Source organism: Calidris pugnax, unplaced genomic scaffold (assembly GCF_001431845.1).
Source record: "Calidris pugnax isolate Ruff unplaced genomic scaffold, ASM143184v1 scaffold9, whole genome shotgun sequence".
NCBI lineage: Eukaryota > Metazoa > Chordata > Aves > Charadriiformes > Scolopacidae > Calidris > Calidris pugnax.
This window is the reverse complement of record NW_015090778.1, coordinates 365657-384741: the sequence shown is the minus strand read 5'-3', so window position 1 is coordinate 384741 and position 19085 is coordinate 365657. Positions and strand designations below refer to the sequence as shown.

Genomic DNA, 19085 nt, shown 5'->3' with positions numbered 1-19085 from the left:
GGTTGGATAAATATACATGTGGTTTATCTCTGTCGGTGCAATGGGAGAAGGCAGGTTTCTGTTCCAGCAACAACTTTGCTGCTTTCCAGCGAGTTGTTTGGCAGCAGAGGGCTCTGCAGGTAACTTAACCTTGCAGTGGAATTGAGAGGTCACCTGGCAAAGGAACCTGCTTTCCTTCCTGGAGCAAAAGTGAGCTAGGGCAGTGTAATTATTCATATAATTAAAGCATATTAATTGTGTAGTGGAATAAGATTCCTTGTTAACAGGTTTGAGATGCTTTGAATCAGAGACCAACTGATGAAGAGAGGGAAGGAAGTGCTTTTAAGACCCCTTTTGAGTATCTCTTAGCTTTGACCCCATGGGAGTGCTGAGACTCTGCTGCTGGAGCCTGACAGAGGCTCTTTGCCCATTTGAGATGTGTGCCCCTGGGGCAGGAGGGTGTCTTGAGTGCCAGGGCCATCTGTGATGCCAGCCATGAAAGATTGGACTTGTCAAGGACAGGGAAACGGTCCTTTGTAAGTGGCCTTTTATTGACTTCAAGAAGTTGCTTTCTGTTCTGAATTGTGGCTGCGTGGGGCAGGTTGGCCAGAGGTGGCCCCTGGTGTGGAGGATAGAGGAGTTGCCAAGGAGAAAGTGGCACACACAGCCTGAGGAGCCCGAGGAGATGCTGGGTGCTCGTGGAGGTACCTCCTGCTGTATGAGCTCCAGTGCACGTTGACAAGGGGTTCCCTTGCTCCACAGAAAGCCCTGCTGCAGCCTCCTCCTTCCATCCTGCATTTGTCAGGACATTCCTGCTAAAATTTGGATTTTTATATTATCTTCTTGTGTCCTGGTTAATCTCTAACTTTTACTTGTGGACATAATTAGCTTCCCTGAGTCTGTTTAGGAGTGATGCTGGGCAGATGTCAGGGAGGGACGTGGGGCGGTGCTGTGGGCCTGCACTGCAGACTCTACCGATTCCACCATTTCCCTAAAAGATCATAAATTGTGCAGAGATTCCCCACGTCCTCATCCGAGTCTCTGGAATTTGTGTCAGTTTTGGCTTCAGGTGATTGTGCAAATCAGTTGGGGAGGTGGGAATATAAAAACCTGAGAGAGACTGATGGCTTTTTTGGTTTTGAGAATAATGAAACGGAGCTTCTAAAATTACGCACGATTTGATAAAGGTTCTTGTGGGATGCAGGCAGCGGTGAGGTGGGGTTTGATATCTTCACCTGGAAATCTTCAATTACATCCTTTTGTTTTTCCCAGCTACGACAGAATTTGTGGATTTAGGTGGGTTTTTTTCTGAAGGTCAAATATAATGCTGTGAGAGCGCCCTGCACCCGGCGTGTCCCCGTCTGTTGGTTCAGCCGCCCCAGCTCCCACCCTGCCCTGGTTTCTGCTACTGCTTAATCTCCAGCAGCTGCCCCCGTTATTCCCATCCTGGGCATCTTTAAAGCACGTTGTTAATCGTGCCAAGTCTTGTAGTGAGGTTATGGAATAGGCTGGTGCCAACTAGGGCAGGATGACCAAAATCCTTTCTCTGATGACCTGTCCCGAGACCTGAGCTCTGATATCGGGAGGTGAAACGATTAGAGGAGTTAACACATCCTCCTCTCGTCCTCTGGACTCTCTCTGCACAACTTCAGTATCAGTCAGCCATAGCAGGAGACACGAGCCACGTAATTTAGTTATTCTTCAATATCAAACATGAAAAATAATTTAATTTGAGTATGCAGTAAACACGAGGAGGGGATGGAATTGGGGAGGTAAATCAGCGAGTCTCTCTCCCCGAGACCCATGCTGAGGGATGTTCCTCAATTGAAACTGAGGATTAAATGGTGCATTCCGATATCTTACATCTGCTAAGGAGATTAAGAACTGAAAGTCTGTCTGTTAATATTTCACACCAGGGTAGGTATAAGCCAGTAAACTACCACCTCATTATCGTTGTCAGACTCCGTTTTAATGAGATTTTTATTAACGACTAGTGTGACCTTTTGCTTCCCTCTTAAGTCTCTTACATCGATTTGCCAAGGAAAGCAAAGCCTCTTTTTCTGCTTCTGAGCTGTTTTGAGAAATGGGAGGCTGGAACTTTTCCTCAGCTCTGGGTCCTCCCTGCGGGTACAGCCGTGTTCCCGCTTTGCTGGGGAAGGGCGGTGAGAATATTTGGGATCCATGGGGGCTGCTTCCACGGAGCAGGGCTGTGGGGTGCAGGCACCCCGGCGCTCGAGGGAAGGGAGTGGAGAGAAGCAGGGGAGCAATGCTGGGGAGATGGGGTGGCTGTATTCCCAGGAAAACACCTGGGGGTGTCTGCACCGTGATGGCGAGAGCGCTGTGTCACCCCCCGGTGACACTTGCTCAGTGGGGTGATACTTAGCAATGGTCAGGCTCTGTCTTCCAGCTTGTTTGCTCAGTTTGTTCAGAGTCAAATAAAACTCTGAGGTCTCCTCTGTGGTCACGAGGGGTTTTGTTCTCTTTAGGAATAACTCTGGTCCCTCTCTCCGCAGGTGCTGCTGAGCCAGGTACATCGGCTGCGGGCGCTCGATCTGCTGGGGAGGTTTTTGGACCTGGGTCCCTGGGCAGTGAGCTTGGTGCGTGGAGGTTGCGTACGGTCTCGTGAAAGTCTTGATTTCTCTATCAGTATAGGCGAAAAAATACAAATGATGATTTATGGAAGGAAGGCGTGGAAGATATTCCATGGGTTTGACAAATGACCAGGGGTTTTGCGTGTTCTTCATGCGTGGAGAAAGCATCCCTAAAAGAAAAGGGGTTTGTATTAATCAAGAAGGCCAAGTAGCTGTTCATTTGCATTCGTAGGGAGAGGATTCCCTTGGGGAATAGTTTACTGTAAAATATCGTAAGGGACAAAACAGGAGAAAATACCTGGGACAAATGAGAAGGTTTGTCATGCAAAATAAAGAACAAAAACCAGGTCATAGGAGTATCATCTGCTCTCAGCTTACTCGCTGCATTATTTTCTTTATCTATGTGGTCGCTGGATTTTATAAGCTCTTCTGAGGAGGAGGCAGCTGCCTTCTGCATTTTGGAAAGCAGCTAGCACAGCGTGGGTAATAAATAAGAGTTAAACAGGGGAGCGGTTTAAAACACTCTTGTAAATGGAGCTATTTGTTGATAACGATGTTGAAGATGAACCACCAGCTGGCTGTGGAATAGCTCTATGATGGGGCTTTTTACTGGTTTTCTTTACCTTCCTCCTTCATCTCAGCCAAGACTCCCTTCTCCAAGCTTTCGCAGGCAGCTCAGCCCTCAGTGGTTGGAAAAAATTGTGTATTAAAGGTGATCTTAAGCCCTCGGGGTTATAAACTTGGAGGAGGATCGAAGCAGAGCTGCAGGTCAGCCACCCTGGCCTTTGCTCCAGCCTTGATCTGCTTTATGGTGCTGGTTGGCCATCCCACTGGGCGATACTGGGCGGACTGGGTGGGTGATGACTGGGTGGGTGATACTTCCTTTCCATTGCAGCCTGGGAAGGGGGGGCTGCAGTCACAGGAGGATTCTCAGGCATTGCATGTCCTCCTGTGAGCATTGTCTCTAGTCCCACAGAAAAGGCTTGGTAAAAAGCCTGTGTAAGGCGAGAGGCCTCTTTAATTTCCAGTGGGAGGACTGTAATTATTGAGCTTTTGCAATATGTTTACTTGAGAGAGCAAATGGCCCCAGCTGAGGAGAGAGCAGCGTATCATGAAGCATAAAATAGCACAGGCTGCAACGAGTAAAAGCCAGTGCTAGATTAACTCCGAGTCTCTGTGGACCAAAAGAGTCTGAAAATATCTGGTGACATCCAAGATTAAAACGAGCAATAGACAAATACACAGGGATGCCCTTTTTACTAGAAATGTATGAAATTGTTTTCTACTGAATTTCTCACTGTGTGGTTAAATAAGCTGCAGCTCAGCAGAGCACCCGGCGCTGCCGCTGCGGAGACGCCGAGCCCTTCACCGGGGTTTGCTCTTCTCTCTGCCCCCCCAGGCCCTCTCTGTCGGCATCTTCCCCTACGTCCTGAAGCTGCTTCAGAGCTCGGCTCGTGAGCTGAGGCCCCTCCTCGTCTTCATCTGGGCCAAAATTCTGGCAGTGGACAGCGTGAGTACCGTCAGCTTGGCTCTGTCTTTGGGTTTGCAGCACCCTTTGCTTCATCCAGTTGCTTTAGAATTTGAGACTTTCTCCTGAGGTCCTTCAGAAAGACGCTGCGTTGTCTGGAGACCAGCGTGTTATCTCATTAATTTATTTCATGTGCATAAAAGCCACTTTTGGAACTCTGTGAATGGGCAGCCCCCGATAAGGTGCTGACACCGGGGGGTTCAGCAGCTTTGCTCTGTACGTTAACGCTGCAGCATCACAGAACATCTCACAGGTCACCTCTGGTTCCAGGGTCCAGGTGCTCCAGGTAAAAGCCTGGAGGGCTTTATCAGGTCTCACTGGTTGCATCTGCATTGGGGAAGAAATCACTTTCTTTGCTGAAAGGGCTTAAAACGTGCTCATCCCTCCTGTTCCACCTTCCCAGGAGAGCGCGGGCACACGCTCCTGCTCCCCCTCAATTTATTCACTTTGTGTTCTGTTTTGACCATTCCTGTCAAACGGGCTGGGTGTAGTCCTCAGACACAGAACTCTTCTAGGAAAAAGTCAAAAACAATTTTTGGTGACTTTTAACTTATAAATCCAATTCCAAGTCCAACGTACGTGGTGGTTGGCACAGGAGTAGTTCTCCCCTGCCCCGAAGCCAGGTTTTTCCTGCCATGATCCATGATTCTGATCTTCTCTACAATATCTTAGCACCTTCTGGGATGAGGTTTAAAAACTCAGCCCTGATTTTTAAAGGTGGCCTTAGCCAGAGCTCTGGTTTGTGGGGATTAAAATAAATAATTAAGCAGGTAAGTAATTGCAGATAAATCTGTATAGTTGTACATATGACTCTGTGGTTTGTGGGTGCAATTAGTTGAGCAATATAAAATTATTAGGAGCGATGCACACAGTTAATTGCAGGCACGATTACAAGCTGATATGAAATTGTCTGAACTGCTTCTAGAAGTTGGATCTTGCCTGTTTGGGGGTTTGTTTTTGTTATATCTCTCCCATTTCAGTATGGAGAATAATATTGAATTTGTTGGAATTTTTCCCCGCTGTTGATCCAGCGTTGTCAGGTTTAGTTTTATAAATACATTTTCATTAACATCCTAAGAGGATTTTGGAAAGCAAAGAAAATGAAAACTATTCATCTTAAAGCTACTCTTGAAAAGCTCATTTTTGATGCAGCCCCAGGTAGGTGTCAGAGCAGGCTCATGTATAATTTACATGGTGTGTGGTGCCGTCCTTCCCTTCCTCGGGAGGTGAAGCCAAGCTGAGAGGGCTCTTCCCCCTTACCCTCCCCTGCGGGTATTTCTCCATCCCATCTTCTATTTTATTGCCTCTCTCCTTTGGTTGGCCGCACTTTAAAAGAAAACAACAGCAAAAAAAATGTTGTATTAGGATTTCTGTGTCTCTCCCGGGCTCTTCACACAAGGGGGTGAGTGAGAAAGGAGGACGGGGCAGCTCCAGGGGACAAAGCTCTCACTCTGGAAAGGGAACAAATATTGGAGGTGATTCTACCCCTCGACACTGCTTTTGTGAGACCCCACCTGGAGCACTGTGTCCAGCTCTGGAGTTCTCAGCACAGGAAGGACGTGGACCTGTTGGAACAGGTCCAGAGGAGGGCCACGAAAATGCTCAGAGGGTTGGAGCACCTCTCCTATGAGGACAGGCTGAGAGAGCTGGGGTTGTTCAGTCTGGAGAAGAGGAGACTCCAGGGAGACCTTATAATGGCCTTCCGGTATCTGAAGAGGACCTACAGGAGAGATTTTGAGGGACTCTTGATCAGGGAGGGGAGCTGTAGGATGAGTGGTAATGGTTTGAAACTGAAAGAGGGGAGATTGAGATGAGATCTTAGGGAGAAATTCTTTGCTGTGAGGGTGGTGAGACACTGGAACAGGTTGCCCAGAGAAGCTGTGGCTGCCCCATCCCTGGAGGGGTTCAAGGCCAGGCTGGATGGGGCTTGGAGCAACCTGGTCTGGTGGGAGGTGTCCCTGCCCAGGGCAGGGGGTTGGAACTGGATGATCTTTAAGGTCCCTTCGAACCCAAACCATTCTCTGATTCTATGATATCAGAAACTAAAAGAATCCTTTCATGTTATTTGCTAAATATCAATACAGACAAGTCTTTACCCTCCTCTGCTGAACACAAGGTTTGGCCACGTGTCATTGGAACAAATTCAGTTCCAACCAAAGTTTACCAAAACCCAGGTAAATGTTGATAATGTTTGGTAACCAGCACCCTCTGAATCTTAAATACTTTAATTTGAAGGGGAAAAAAAATAAATCTGCCCACCTGTAATAAGGATTGTAATCGGGAATTTAAGCAAGACCAAAAAAACGTGCACATTAAACAACTGAAAATGTGAATGGTGCTGAAGGGGGACTGTGAAAAGAGATCTTCCTGCTCCAGAGAATTGGGTGAAGACAACAGCAAATGGACATTTCTCATACTTTTTAAATCAATGGGGTGACATAAATAGTATGGTTACTCTCCAGATGTGTCCTTTGTTGGCAGGACTGTGGCCACCACTTCTCATCTTGTCATTAATACAAATACACAAGTTACATGTTCCCTGAGGGTGATGTGGTGGGGCAGGGGGGGTTTGCTGCCCAGGACCCCCCGAGCTGTGGCAGTGCTGTTGTATTCTGGAAACTGGTAGGATTTTTAGGGACAAATTACAATTCCCATGTGTTGTACTGAGGGGACAGAGGAGATTGATGCCATGGTTCTTCCCCAGCACTGGGAACTTCATATTTGCTGTAAGATCTGAACTTCCACACCGAGCCTGCAACTTGTTTTGGCCGTGTGGTACCAGGATTCACAAGTGTAGCTGGTTATTCCCGAGGAGGTCGGTGTTCCCAGTGCCTGGTTCCATGGTGTCCCCAGGATCTGAGCAGGGAGGGCTGGAGCAGGAACACTGGCTCCAGAGGAGCTGCCTCCTCCCTCCAGCCCTCGGGGATGTGGGTACCAGCATCAGCCCAGTGAATGGGTATGGAGATGGGCAGCCTCCTCGCCATCGGTGCCCGTTTGCCCACATTACAGCCAGGAGGCTGGGTTTTGTAAGGAACAGTCTTCCCACGGAGAATGGAATGGGGGGAGAAAAGGCAGTGCAGGTTCTGTGCAGCGTTACAGAGGAGTTGGGAAAGCCTCTCTTAGCTGCAGCCTGGCATCAGTCCATTCCCCCTGCCCTGCCAAAACCAGCAGCGCTACTCCCTTCAGCAATAAAATATTCTCTTGCATCTCTGCCTCGCCAGCCCCTCTGCTTTCAACCATTAGTTCCCTCCCTCACCTTCTACGCCTGATAAAAAATACATGATGCTGTCTCTGGCGTGAAGCACACAGCAGAAGCACAGCCCCAGGGGGGGCAGATTGCCCAGTTGGTGTTTCCTTCCTTAAATTTTTGCTTTCGTAGTACGTATTCCTTCGGTTTGACCCCGATACGTCAGCCCGTAACCAAAGGTTGCAGCAATGATCAGCAAACCTGAGCTATGGTAGGCTCGTTGCCTTGGCCTGGGAGTGGAAATCAAGGGGAGAATTCAACAAGGGGCTTTTAGAAGATCTAATCTTACATAATTTTTCTTTTGTCAAATAAAAAGAAAAAAATTAAATAAAATTAATTGGGTTCTCCTCGGTTTTGCCTTTGGTGGCTTTCAAATATCGGTGAAGGTTTAATGTGAGACAGAGACACAGACAATTTAACTCTTCTCCGAAGCAGGAGGCCACATTTTCACTTACTGTTCCTGTCATCCTGGGGGTGGCAGAGGGTTCCCTGGGGGTGGCAGAGGGTTCCCTGGGGGTGGCAGAGGGTGCCACGCTTCAGACACCACTGTCCCCATCAGCCCTTCTCCCAGGGGATGTTTGGCTGTGCCCCCCATGGAGGGCTTGCGCTTTCTTTGCCTTCTCAAATGAAAATAAGATTTGAGAAAAATTGCTAAGACGTGAAATATTCTTACCTCATTGGAGGAAAAACTATTCTCATGTTATTGTACTCATTGTGTTTTTCTCTCTCTCGGGTTTTTCAGTCGTGCCAAGCTGACCTCGTGAAGGACAATGGTCACAAATATTTCCTCTCTGTCCTGGCAGATCCTTACATGCCGGTAAGCACAAACCATCCTTATTCAGACTCTCCTGGTGTTTGCTGAGCTTGTCCCAGCTGCTCTTGCTGGTAGGACACAGCTGGTGCTGAGGCAGGACTATGTCCCACCTCGTCTCCCGTGACCCCCCTGCTCTCCTGGGGGGGGATTGCTGAGCGACCAGGGGAGTTAAAAATGCTCCTGAGGTGATGGAGCCAAACCAAGCAGGAATTTGCAGACTCATCTGAAGTCACAGCAGCATGGGTTGCTCTCTGGTGGTGGGAGCTGGGGGGAGGTCTGGGCACAGAGGCAGTCAGTAGTTCTGGGGCTCTGCTGGTCTCTGCAGACGTTCTCTGTGGGTTCCTGCAATAGGGGTTTGTACCCCATAAACGGGGGCTGGCTGGGAGGATGGTACTGGCCATCTGCTGGAGTCTCTGGTGGCACTGGTGCCAGCGCTGCACAACAAGAAAATTCTATCTCGCTTCCCCCTCCCTTGTTCCTTTAATGTGATACAAACTGCGCTTAGAACAATCCCACTTTTCAGAAAGGATGGGTTAGAGTTGTTCTCTGACCTGTTTTCTAGATAACAATTAGTTGTTTGTTGTTTTAAGGCTGAACACAGGACCATGACGGCTTTTATCCTGGCTGTAATTGTGAACAACTACACCACGGGGCAGGTGAGTCCCAGCACCCTTCACTCCCTCCTGCCTCTCCTCTGCCCTCAGCCCTCACTTCCATAACAGCCTCCTGGAAAATTGAAATAGGAGATTGCTTTGCATTATTTTTGTGTGGATTAAAAGAAAAATTGCCCTGGAGGTGTGACAAACACATCATGCACCTGGAAGTGGAGGTTAAGGACACTCGGAGCTGCCCCTCCAGGGCCATTAAAGAAATAGTGCCGGTTCCTGTCAAGTGGAAACTTGATGGCTGTGATAAAGTTGTTGGGAAGGGTACGTGGAATGAGCCATAAACCTTGGGGCTTTGACATGTGCAAGGAGTATTTCCAATGAGGAAAAAACAGGCTTTATGCATCACAGGAAACATTTCTAATGCTCAGCCATTTAACTAGCTATAGTAGCCTGGAGATGACCTTCCTTTCCTGCTGCTTCCAAATGGTATTTTGCAACAAAATCAGTATATAACCACTGAATAATTATTTTCTCTTGATTTCCTGTCTATTTCAGAAATAATCTTCTTTTTCGATGATGAGGTGGGGAGCTGTCATCCAAAATAAACTGCATTGATTTGTGTTTTAGGAAGCTTGCCTTCAAGGAAACCTGATTGCTATTTGCCTGGAGCAGTTAAATGATCCACATCCTCTTCTGCGTCAGTGGGTGGCCATTTGTTTGGGACGCATTTGGCAGAACTTTGACTCAGCCAGGTGGTGCGGGGTGAGAGACAGCGCTCACGAAAAGCTCTACAGTCTCCTCTCAGATCCAATTCCAGAGGTAAAAATCCAACTTGTAAAACAAACGCCGGTTGCATTGTCAGGGTTCTGGCAGAGGAACACAGAAATACTTAGAAAACCAGGGCCTTCAAGAGCTTTATGATTGTGTCTGGTTCAGAGAAAGCTCTTCTTGCTTTTTCTTCAAGGTGGGGCAAATCGTCCAAGTGCTGTGAGAGAAGTAGCCAAAGAGATGCAGGAGGAGTTTGTGCAGCCCTTGGCATCTGGGCACAGGAGTTAGGAAGCACCATATTTTCTGCTTACTTGCGTATCAGAAGCTTGTTAAAAATGTGGTCCTAAAACTCACTGTGTGTCACAAAAAACCTTCTAGTCTTTTTGTCCAAGTTGGAAAAGTGTTCTGCTCCCTTTGTGCAGCCCTTGGCATCTGGGCACAGGAATTAGGAAATGCCATATTTTTTGCTTACTTGCATATCAGAAGCTTGTTAAAAATGTGGTCCCAAAACTCAAAAAACCCTCTAGTCTTTTTGTCCAAGTGGGAAAACTGTTCTGCTCCTGGTATGTGTGAAAATACATCTTTAATTGAACGTGTTTTACCTGTGTGAGAAACTCTCCGAGAGGGAAGCAGTTCTGGTGCAGAGCCCGGCTGTGATTGACAGAGCCTGTCAGAGCCTGCTGAGATCACACGCCCTGGGGGAGACAAACCCTCTGCCAACGTGCCCAGATTGGAGATTAGTTTCCCCTTTACCTTCAGCCTTTCTGTCCCGCATCCTCCACCTTCCTCCGGCCCCAGCTTTTCCCTGTTTTCCAGGTGGGATCTGGGCAGAGGCAGACTCTCTGTCCTCAACGTGGAGACCCGGGCTGGCTGTCCCCATGGCACATGGGGACAGCTCTTGGAGAAGCCAGAGTGAGCATTTCTACTTCACAAAGCACATCCCTCAGTTGCTGATTACCCCGTGTCCCCACCACTGGCAGCCCCTGCCAGGGTGAGCTGTGAGATTCCCCAACCATCTGATCCCTCTGTTCTTTGTGTGATCTGGCAGAGTTTACCCTGATTTGAGCTGCTGCCTCTTCTCCTTTTCTTTTTTCCATCATCTTTCTGTGAGCCCTTAGCTGAAGACGGTGGCTCAGCACTCTTATTAAAGAGATTCACATCCCAACAGCAACTCCCCGTGTACATTATTCCTGTTAATTAATATTCTAGGCAACGTCAACTGGAAAAATCACCCATGGGAAGGTCACCAGGTATTCTGGGAAATTAAATATACTCCTGCATCCGTGAATACTTAAAACTCAGTGCTTTGCTGAATCTGTTTTGGTTTTTTGCTCTCCACGGGCTTCCGTTTAGCCCTTGCTATTTCCCTGCCACAGTCCAGGTTTCCAGAGACGCCGTTTGTGGGGATGAGGAAATCCCAGTGGCAAACTCTGAGCTGGAAACAAGAGGAAAATACTAATGAGTGTTTGTGTCCCGCAGGTTCGCTGCGCTGCAGTCTTTGCTCTGGGAACGTTTGTGGGCAACTCAGCGGAGCGGACGGATCACTCCACCACCATCGATCACAACGTGGCCATGATGCTGGCCCAGCTCATCAACGACGGGAGCCCCATGGTCAGGAAGGTAGGGAAGAGCTGGGGGAACCCAGCTTTGGGGGATTCATGCTGATGGGGGCTCTGTGCTACACTTAACTGGAGAGTGTATTATTTAGTTTGTCAATGGATGTGACTCATTTGGAAGTATCTGTTTCGTTGTGAAGTCTCTTCACCTCACGTCCTGCTGAGAAGCTCCAGGCACGTGTGACGCCACCAGCAAAAGCCACAGCATCAGCCCAGCGGGGTGGCTGAAGGCTCAGGGCTCACAGGCAGCAGCCTCCTGGGATGCTCTTTCATCCACTTGCCCTTTCTCAGTGCACGTATTACAGCATTTGGTTTACAATTTGCAGTAGAAGGAGCCTACGGACAGGAATAATACGAGTAAAGTGTCATGTGTGGTAGTGCCCAGGTGTTGACAAGATTGTTGTTCAGATCAAAATGTGTGTTTAACAGCAGATCTCTGGTTTAGCTCATGTGTTCCACTAAGCAAATGTCTGAAATAGCAGTAACAGTCTCAGGGACTTTTGGAAATTTTTATATCCTGTTTTTTTTTTTTTCCTTTAAAGAGAATGTGAAGACAGGGATAAGGAAGGAGAGCAATTACACTGAAGTCTTTTTCAGATGCACAAAACACTGAGAGCTCTTGCTGGGCTGCCCTTCTTCTAATGCTCCTCCGTTGATGGCTGGTTTGGTTGCAGTGTTTTACATTACAAGATCTCAGGTTTTAAATGGAACAGTAATGTTGTGCTAGAAACAGGGAGTATGTGGCAGTCCTGGGGGAGGAAGAGGAGAGGGAGTGAATGCTGTGGAGAGAACACGAGAGCTCTCTTCAGCAGCAAGATCTTGCTGCTTTTAGAAACCACAAGGAGGGATGACGGACTGTTTCAGAGTAATTCTCCAGGTTTTGGAGAATCACAATTTCCGATGCGCCATCAATAGTACGTTAAATAGTTTTTGACGTTCTGGATTGTTCTTGATGGGTGTCTTTAGGCATCCTAATGCTTGTGTTTACTTAACTGGAACATCAACACCCTGACAGTTGTCACCAGCGTTGTGAGGATTAATTTTTGTTGTCTCGTTCCAGCATTTAATCAGTTTAATTCAAGAGAGAGCTGCATGTCGCACTGTACGCTCTTTGAGATTCATAAATCTCTCTTCTTGGAGATTAGTCCCCTGAACCGAGACCAGCAGCCACAGCCAGCTCCCCACCTCTCCCCTTTGCTGCTTCCAACTGCCCGGCAATTAGCCCTACCTAATTGAGGGTCTGAGCTTCACCTTCTCTTCCCTCCCCACCCCTGTAATTCGGGTTCTCAGGTGGCAGCCAGAACAGACACCCTGGTGGTCCCTTGTAGAGGGGCTGCACGTTCTCCCGTTGGCTGCTGAGACCCTGTGGTTTGGCAGAGGGTTCAGATTCACTTTGTGGAGGAGCTGAGCCACGTCCCCAAGGGCCTCTTGTCAAGTTCTGTTTCCTTCAGCTGGGAGCGAATGTGGGACAGGCTGGAGGATGAGGGCTCTGCTCCGTGTGTACGTGTGTGGCACAGGGAGGGCTGGGGACACTCATCCTCAGCACGACTGGTTGCTGCTCAGCAGGAGACACACACTTCTCGTGGGTGTTTGGTACCAGTTCGGTACTTTCTGTGACACCATCAGTTTGACAATACTGGGCAGAATCAAAGAGTAGCAGGAGCCTGTTCAGGTATAAAAGACTCATGAAGAATTAGATTTGAAACACTGAAGTGAAGGGAAAATGACTAGTCTGGATGGCCACCTAATAATATCAACCCTAATGACCATATTGTTCTGTGTTTCCCTTTTGGTCCGTTATTTCTGACCTACGTAACCCTGAACTTCTTGTTTCTTCTGCTCTTTCCATAGGAGCTGGTGGTGGCTTTAAGTCACCTGGTGGTTCAGTACGAGAGCAATTTCTGCACCGTCGCCCTGCAGTTCATGGAAGAAGAGAAGAATTACCCTCTCCCTTCTCCAGCTGCCACTGGTAGGTGCTTTGTGTCTGTGTGGGCAGGAAATGGATAGCCTGAAAGTGCTCGGGAACTTTTATTTAAAGAGTTTGCCCAAGATGATGAAATTCTTGCTGGTGGTGATTTATCAAGCAGCAGCGTCGCTGCAAAGGTGAGTGGGGTGGTGGGGAGCTCTGCTCTCTGTTAGCACTGTAATATATTGCACTGGAGAAACACATCCTCCTCTCAGGCTCCATCAAAAACACAGCTATAGCTCACTGGCAAGATGTGGAGACTGAACACCCTCTCAAATTCAAAGGGATTCCCTTCACACAGGCTTACCAGACTGGAGGTTTTCCACCAAAATTATACCTGAAACTTCAGTGTTACGTTGACCTAATGAGAAGCTTGACCACAGCGATGAGCAGCAGTGAAGAACTTTATGCTCTGTGCCTTTATGCTCTGATGCTCCCATCCCTTTTCTTCTTTTTATTGCTTCATGTGAGGGATGAAAAGCCCTAGTGAAATTGTTGCTAATCTCATATTTTCTTTAGATGTTAAGTACATTGGGAATCTTGAAGGATAATGGGACTTTTGCAATGGAAACTTGGAGAGGAGACCCTGTGCTGTCTCTGCAATGAGTAGTTTAATTTCCCTATTGTCTGAATAACTAAATCCTATCGGAAAATAAGCTTCTCCACGTTTGTCCTTTTTGCTGCAGGAAATAAACATTACATGCAGTTTATGTAGTGCTTTTCCTTATCCAAAAGGAACCTGAAGTAGGATGCACTGGAAGCATCAGCCCCACCAGCATCATGCAATCAAATAAACTGGCTGTTCTGGAGCCGTGGTGCTGTGTCTGTATTCAGGAATGAAAATGAGAAAGTTTGGGAACTTATAATTATCCAGGTCATGGTCGAAATATGAGTTGAAATCAGGCCTGAAATTTGGTTAGGAAGGCAGGATTTTTGTCACTCTTTATAATGAGAAAATGTAGTGGGTGTTTAATGAGCAGAAGCAGACAGAAGCCTGCAAAGGCTGCCTCCTGCCTGGTGCCTGCAGCGTGTCCTGGCACGGTGTCTGGGCAGTGGCCAGCACCGACCTGGAAGGAGGAGTCAGGGGGCCTCTGGGCAGTCTGCAGGCACTGGCCAGGCTCAGCTCACCTGGGTTTATTGGATATAAAAAAAAAATCACAGCCTCAACAGCAGACACATGTGGTCCATGTGCACAGAGCGTCCTTTGTCATCCCTCATTCTGTTTTAGCCCAATGGGCAAAGACTAAATTCTGTTCATATTGGTAGTATTTTAGTTCTATTATTGCTGGGAAATAACCAGAAGGCTCTGATGGCTTTGGTTACATCTGTAATTGTTAAATTTTGCACCCACAGAGGGTGGGAGTTTGACCCCAGTGCGGGATGGTCCGTGTACACCGAGGCTGCGGTCCGTCAGCTCCTACGGGAACATCCGAGCAGTTACCACAGCGAGGAACCTGAACAAGTCCTTGCAGAACCTCAGCCTGAATGAAGAATGTAAGAGATGTTTCAAAATTCATTCATTTTTCTTTACCTCTTCTCTGCCCCCGACAACACGAGCTGAGACTTTAGCCTGGCTTCTCCAGCTGCCAGTTCCAAGTGCTTAGATGAGAAGCCCCCTCATAATTAGTTTCAATTTTCTGGTCATTAGTATTGATTTTTTCTGAGTGTTTGGGGAACAAAAAGGTGCCTTCCAACTTCCGAACGTGCATGGATTTTTAACTGAATCTTTTCTGACCCCTTGATGCTTCCTCTGTATTTAAACATTCAGTGTCGTGGGTTTGCCTGCGCCTTCGTCGAGCGTTGCAGGGTTCAGGAAAGGGCTGTTATTCCTGGGTAAAAATTGTTCTCTTGCCAGTTCTTGCGTCGGCATATGCTCTCTTTTCCTCCTGGCAGCTGGCAGCTCTGTTGCATTTTCTCCTGGGAATCTCAGCACCAGCAGCAGCGCCAGCAGCACCTTGGGCAGCCCTGAGAACGAGGAGTATATCCTGTCCTTTGAGACCATCGACAAGATGAGACGAGTCAGCTCTTACTCTTCTCTGAATTCACTGATAGGTGAGTAAAGACCTTCTTACCCTTCCCTTGGTGTCACCTTCCTTCACGTGCTTGCACTAGCTTTTGTGGAGAGCTTGGGTCTTCGCTCCTCTAGATCTTACTGCAGCAGAACTCCTTGTCCCACTAGAAATGATGCTCTCGTGGTTGGGAGCAGAGTCCCCCCTGCCCTGCTGGAGGGACTGGCAATGAGGGGCTCCAGCCATACACCTCACTGTGATGGACAGTTAGGAATTTGGGCACAAAATCTAGCATATAGAGGAATTTCACCTCCACTGCAGAGCCCTTGGCTGGAGAAGGAAAGCCAGGACTCCCGGTGCCGTGGGTGGCAGCTGGGCACACAGGCATTTTCAACCCAGCTTATTTTTCAGGTGGGTGGTATTTCCATGCAGCACAGGCACCTTATTGTGTTACTCACCCGAGGAAGCCTCACCTGGCTGATTCCCTATGCAGGTTTATATGCACATTGTTAAAATAGGACATAAAAAAAGAAGAAATCCCAGGCTGTGTCAGAAAAGCAAAAAGACTGAGTGTTTCACAGAGATCTGCTCTTGTGCAAGAAGTTTGTGGGTGATGCTGCTGCCTCCAGTTGGTCTGTTTGTTGGTCCCTCCCAGAGAAGCAACTCTAACGTCACCGATAAAAATGATGAGCTTTTTACCACCCCTCCACGAGCCCCTTCTCGCCCAGCACCTGGCTCTGGGTAACGCTCAGAGCTCTGTGTAGCACAGAGGGAAAGGAAATTTTCCTTGGGTTGACGCAGCACTTGGCTGATTTGTGTGTAGTGAATTGTTTGCCTTTCTTTTGTAGAACAAAACTGGGATGTTTATATTGAGCTGGTTCAACTCGGTTGTTTTTCAGGGAACTTTCTCAGCCGTGTCTGATTGCTACGGTAGCGGTGCTTTAAAATACCTGTAGTTTTTCAGACAGTCTAAAGTGTTTGGGATGGTAGCACGGACAACGTGTGGAAGGATGGAGCTTTGGGAGCAGGGGAGGCAGCAGGGAATTGCTGAGGGAAGCCTCTGTATTTCCTTGGTCATCAGCAAATGTGCCTGTATTTTTCTAGCCCTCAAAAATCAGTGAAAAAAAGAGCAGTGTAGCTCAGAGAGGAGTCCACCTGGGGGGTAGACTGACCTTGACTGAAGAAACATTTTGCTCTACTCTGTTTTCTGGATGAAGTGACAGTGACTTGGATCTCCTGAGCTGAAACGTTCTGGGGTTGGAATTCCTGAGCCCCTGTGGCAGTTCAAAGCCCTGTGTTCATTAGAAACTTGATCAATTCAGTTGCTTTTGATTGTAGGTAGTGAAATTGGATCTTCTAAAGCATGACAGGAATGGTAGGAAATTTCTCTCCATCTTAAGCTAGAACTTGAGTTTTCCTCATTTCTGCTGGTGCCAACTGGTGTCTGCTTGGTGGCTGGTGTGTGTCTCCTGAGAGCTTTGCAGCAGAATTGGAGAATTTCACTGAATTTCACTGAATTTCACTGAATTTCTAGAGTTGGAAGGGACCATAGAGATCATCTAGTCCAGCTCCCCTGCTGAAGCAGGATTGCCTAGAGCTAGAGCATGTTACTCAGGAGCATCCAGGCGGGGTTTGAAAATCTCCAAAGAAGGGGACTCCACAACCTCCCTGGGCAGCCTGTTCCAGGGTTCCGTCACCCTCACCGTGAAGAAGTTTCTCCTCATATTTGAGTGGACCCTCTTATGTTCCAACTTGTGCCCGTTGCCCCTCGTCCTCTCGGTGGGAACCACTGAAAAGAGTCTGGCTCCCTCCTCCTTCAACCCTCCCTTGAGATACTTGTAGGCGTTGATAAGGTCTCCCCTCAGCCTTCTCCCCTCAGAAGAATCTTGAGCTGAGCTGGAGATGAGCGAGGGAGACCTGGGAAAACAAAAAGAGCAGTTCTCCAAAGCCTCCCTCATTCCTATTCAATCGGAAGAGCTCATCTCCAGCTGGAAACGACGGAGCTTATAGAAGTGTTTAAAATTCATAACTCGCACAGAATCCCATTACCTTCAGCGTTTGCCTGCTGAAAGCCAGGGCTTTTTTCATTTCTCCTGAAGAATCACCAGCTCCCAGCCTGTTCTCTCTGGCTCCCCAAGGAAAGAGATTTCAAAATGCCACCGGCTCCAGCCCCCCTCGATGGTGCTGCGGCCGCGGAGCCAGCCCAGCCTCACGTTAACCCCCCCTCATTAAAGTGTTAATCAGGATAAAACACTGCTCTACAGCTGGTGAAAGGGGGGTAAAGCAGAGAGGAGTCCGTCTGGGTGAGGGGCTTGTCTCCACTGAAGAGATGCTTTGCTCTACTCTCCTTCTTCTGGAAGAAGTCACGGTAATTGGGCTCTGCAGTAATGACTCTGCCAAATATCTGAGACAGGCGGAGCAGTGAGAAGGATGCTTTGGGCACATGGGTAGGCTCAAACCAGAGCAGCAATCTAGTCTGTCATTATAAAAGGAGAAATTTTCAACCACTGTTTAATTCTGTGTTCGGTGCTCTGCGTTCCCTCGGTGGATTCACTGGTGTTCAGGGCTCTCTTCCTCTCTTGAGGCTTTAGGAACATGGTGCTGGAGGGGTTGTTCTGCATCAGTCTCTCCATTTCAGTGACACTGCAGCATCACACAATGTTCTTCTTCACGTAACCTTCAGGAAAAATTCTCCATTTCTTCTTCTGCCATTTTACAAACAGATTCACAGGCTAATTATAGGCCATGTGTCCCCATGTAGTGTCCCCCCCTCAATGCAGCATGCAGGTTTTGTCACGGTGTGCTGTTCTCTGCCTGTTCCTTGGCCAGACAGTCCTGTTACCAGAGGAGACGTTTATTTCTGGCCCACGTTTTCAAGCTGGCAAGAGGCAGTTTTTGGTTAGTCAACAAAGACATCAGTTTGGATGGGAAGCTGAGCTTCGCTGCTTATTCCTTACAACTGCTCATTAATCTTGGTGTCCTGGAAATTTTTAGTTTAGTTTAGTTTAAAGATAGGAAAAGGGAAGAAACTTAGATGGGGGTTTTGCATACCTTGAGGCTGATTATTCATATCCAAACCGCGTGATTAAAATCTTTGTCCTACAGAGAGCGTCGCTGGAAAGATTCTATTAAGGAATGATCAAAGAAGGAGGAAAACAAATCTTGGAGCGATGAAATGCTGGGGAATAGTTCTCTTTTCCAGCAGGAGAGGCTGGGGACAGGAAACTCTTTGCTGTGTCACAGGATCTGTCCTGAAGAGCTGCCTCGAAGTAACGTTTCCAGCGGGAGGCTGCTGTGGTGAGGATGAGGAGGGATGCAGGTGGACAGGGAGCTGCAGCAGATGAGAGAGGTGGTGTTAGGAGAGGTAGAGCCTCCTCCTCTATCCCTAGGCAATATATTTAAATGCACAGGAATTGTAAGCAGTAACTGGTAAACCAGCAGTATTTGTAAACAGTAACTTGCACAGTAGCAAAATACAGGGATCTGAGGGGGTTTTGGAAGTGGAAGCTTCATGGTGGCTACTTTTGTGTTGGCTGTGGCAGCCGTGGTCCAGGGGAAGTACCTGCTCTGGGGAAACATGTTTTTCTTAATGAGCTGCTTCTGGTTTCTCTTGAAATGTGAAAAAACTCGTGCTTTGCCATTTGAATCACTGTCAGGGGTTGAAGTGTGCGGGAAACCCTTTGCACGGCCCCGTGCAAGAACAGCAGCTTCCAGAGCATCAGGTCTGTGCGAGAGACACTGATTTGCTGTTGCTGGAGGGAAGGGGCTGCTGTTTGCAGTTGTGGAGTTTGGAGAGCAATTGGGATTTCAGGTGTTCTCTTCAGCCAAGAAGCTCTGACAGGACCTTCTGTGTCACTCAGGGGACGAGGAGAGACTTGGGGATACAGGTTTACCTGAGATTAGTGTTGGTGGGAAGCACATACCCCACATCCTCAGGTACTGTTCAGCCTGAAATATTT

At 48.0% G+C, this 19085-nt stretch overlaps 1 protein-coding gene across 1 annotated transcript in view; it reads left to right on the top strand.

Annotated features, from left to right (window-relative positions):
• RPTOR (regulatory associated protein of MTOR, complex 1) overlaps positions 1 to 19085 on the top strand; it is a 137471-nt gene that overhangs the window by 71312 nt on the left and 47074 nt on the right. The window contains exons 12-20 of the mRNA XM_014950324.1: positions 2493 to 2576; positions 3970 to 4080; positions 8088 to 8162; positions 8750 to 8815; positions 9395 to 9586; positions 11015 to 11155; positions 13003 to 13120; positions 14471 to 14611; positions 15011 to 15169. Coding sequence (XP_014805810.1) covers positions 2493 to 2576; positions 3970 to 4080; positions 8088 to 8162; positions 8750 to 8815; positions 9395 to 9586; positions 11015 to 11155; positions 13003 to 13120; positions 14471 to 14611; positions 15011 to 15169 — 1087 coding nt within the window. The remainder of the gene's footprint in view (positions 1 to 2492; positions 2577 to 3969; positions 4081 to 8087; positions 8163 to 8749; positions 8816 to 9394; positions 9587 to 11014; positions 11156 to 13002; positions 13121 to 14470; positions 14612 to 15010; positions 15170 to 19085) is intronic.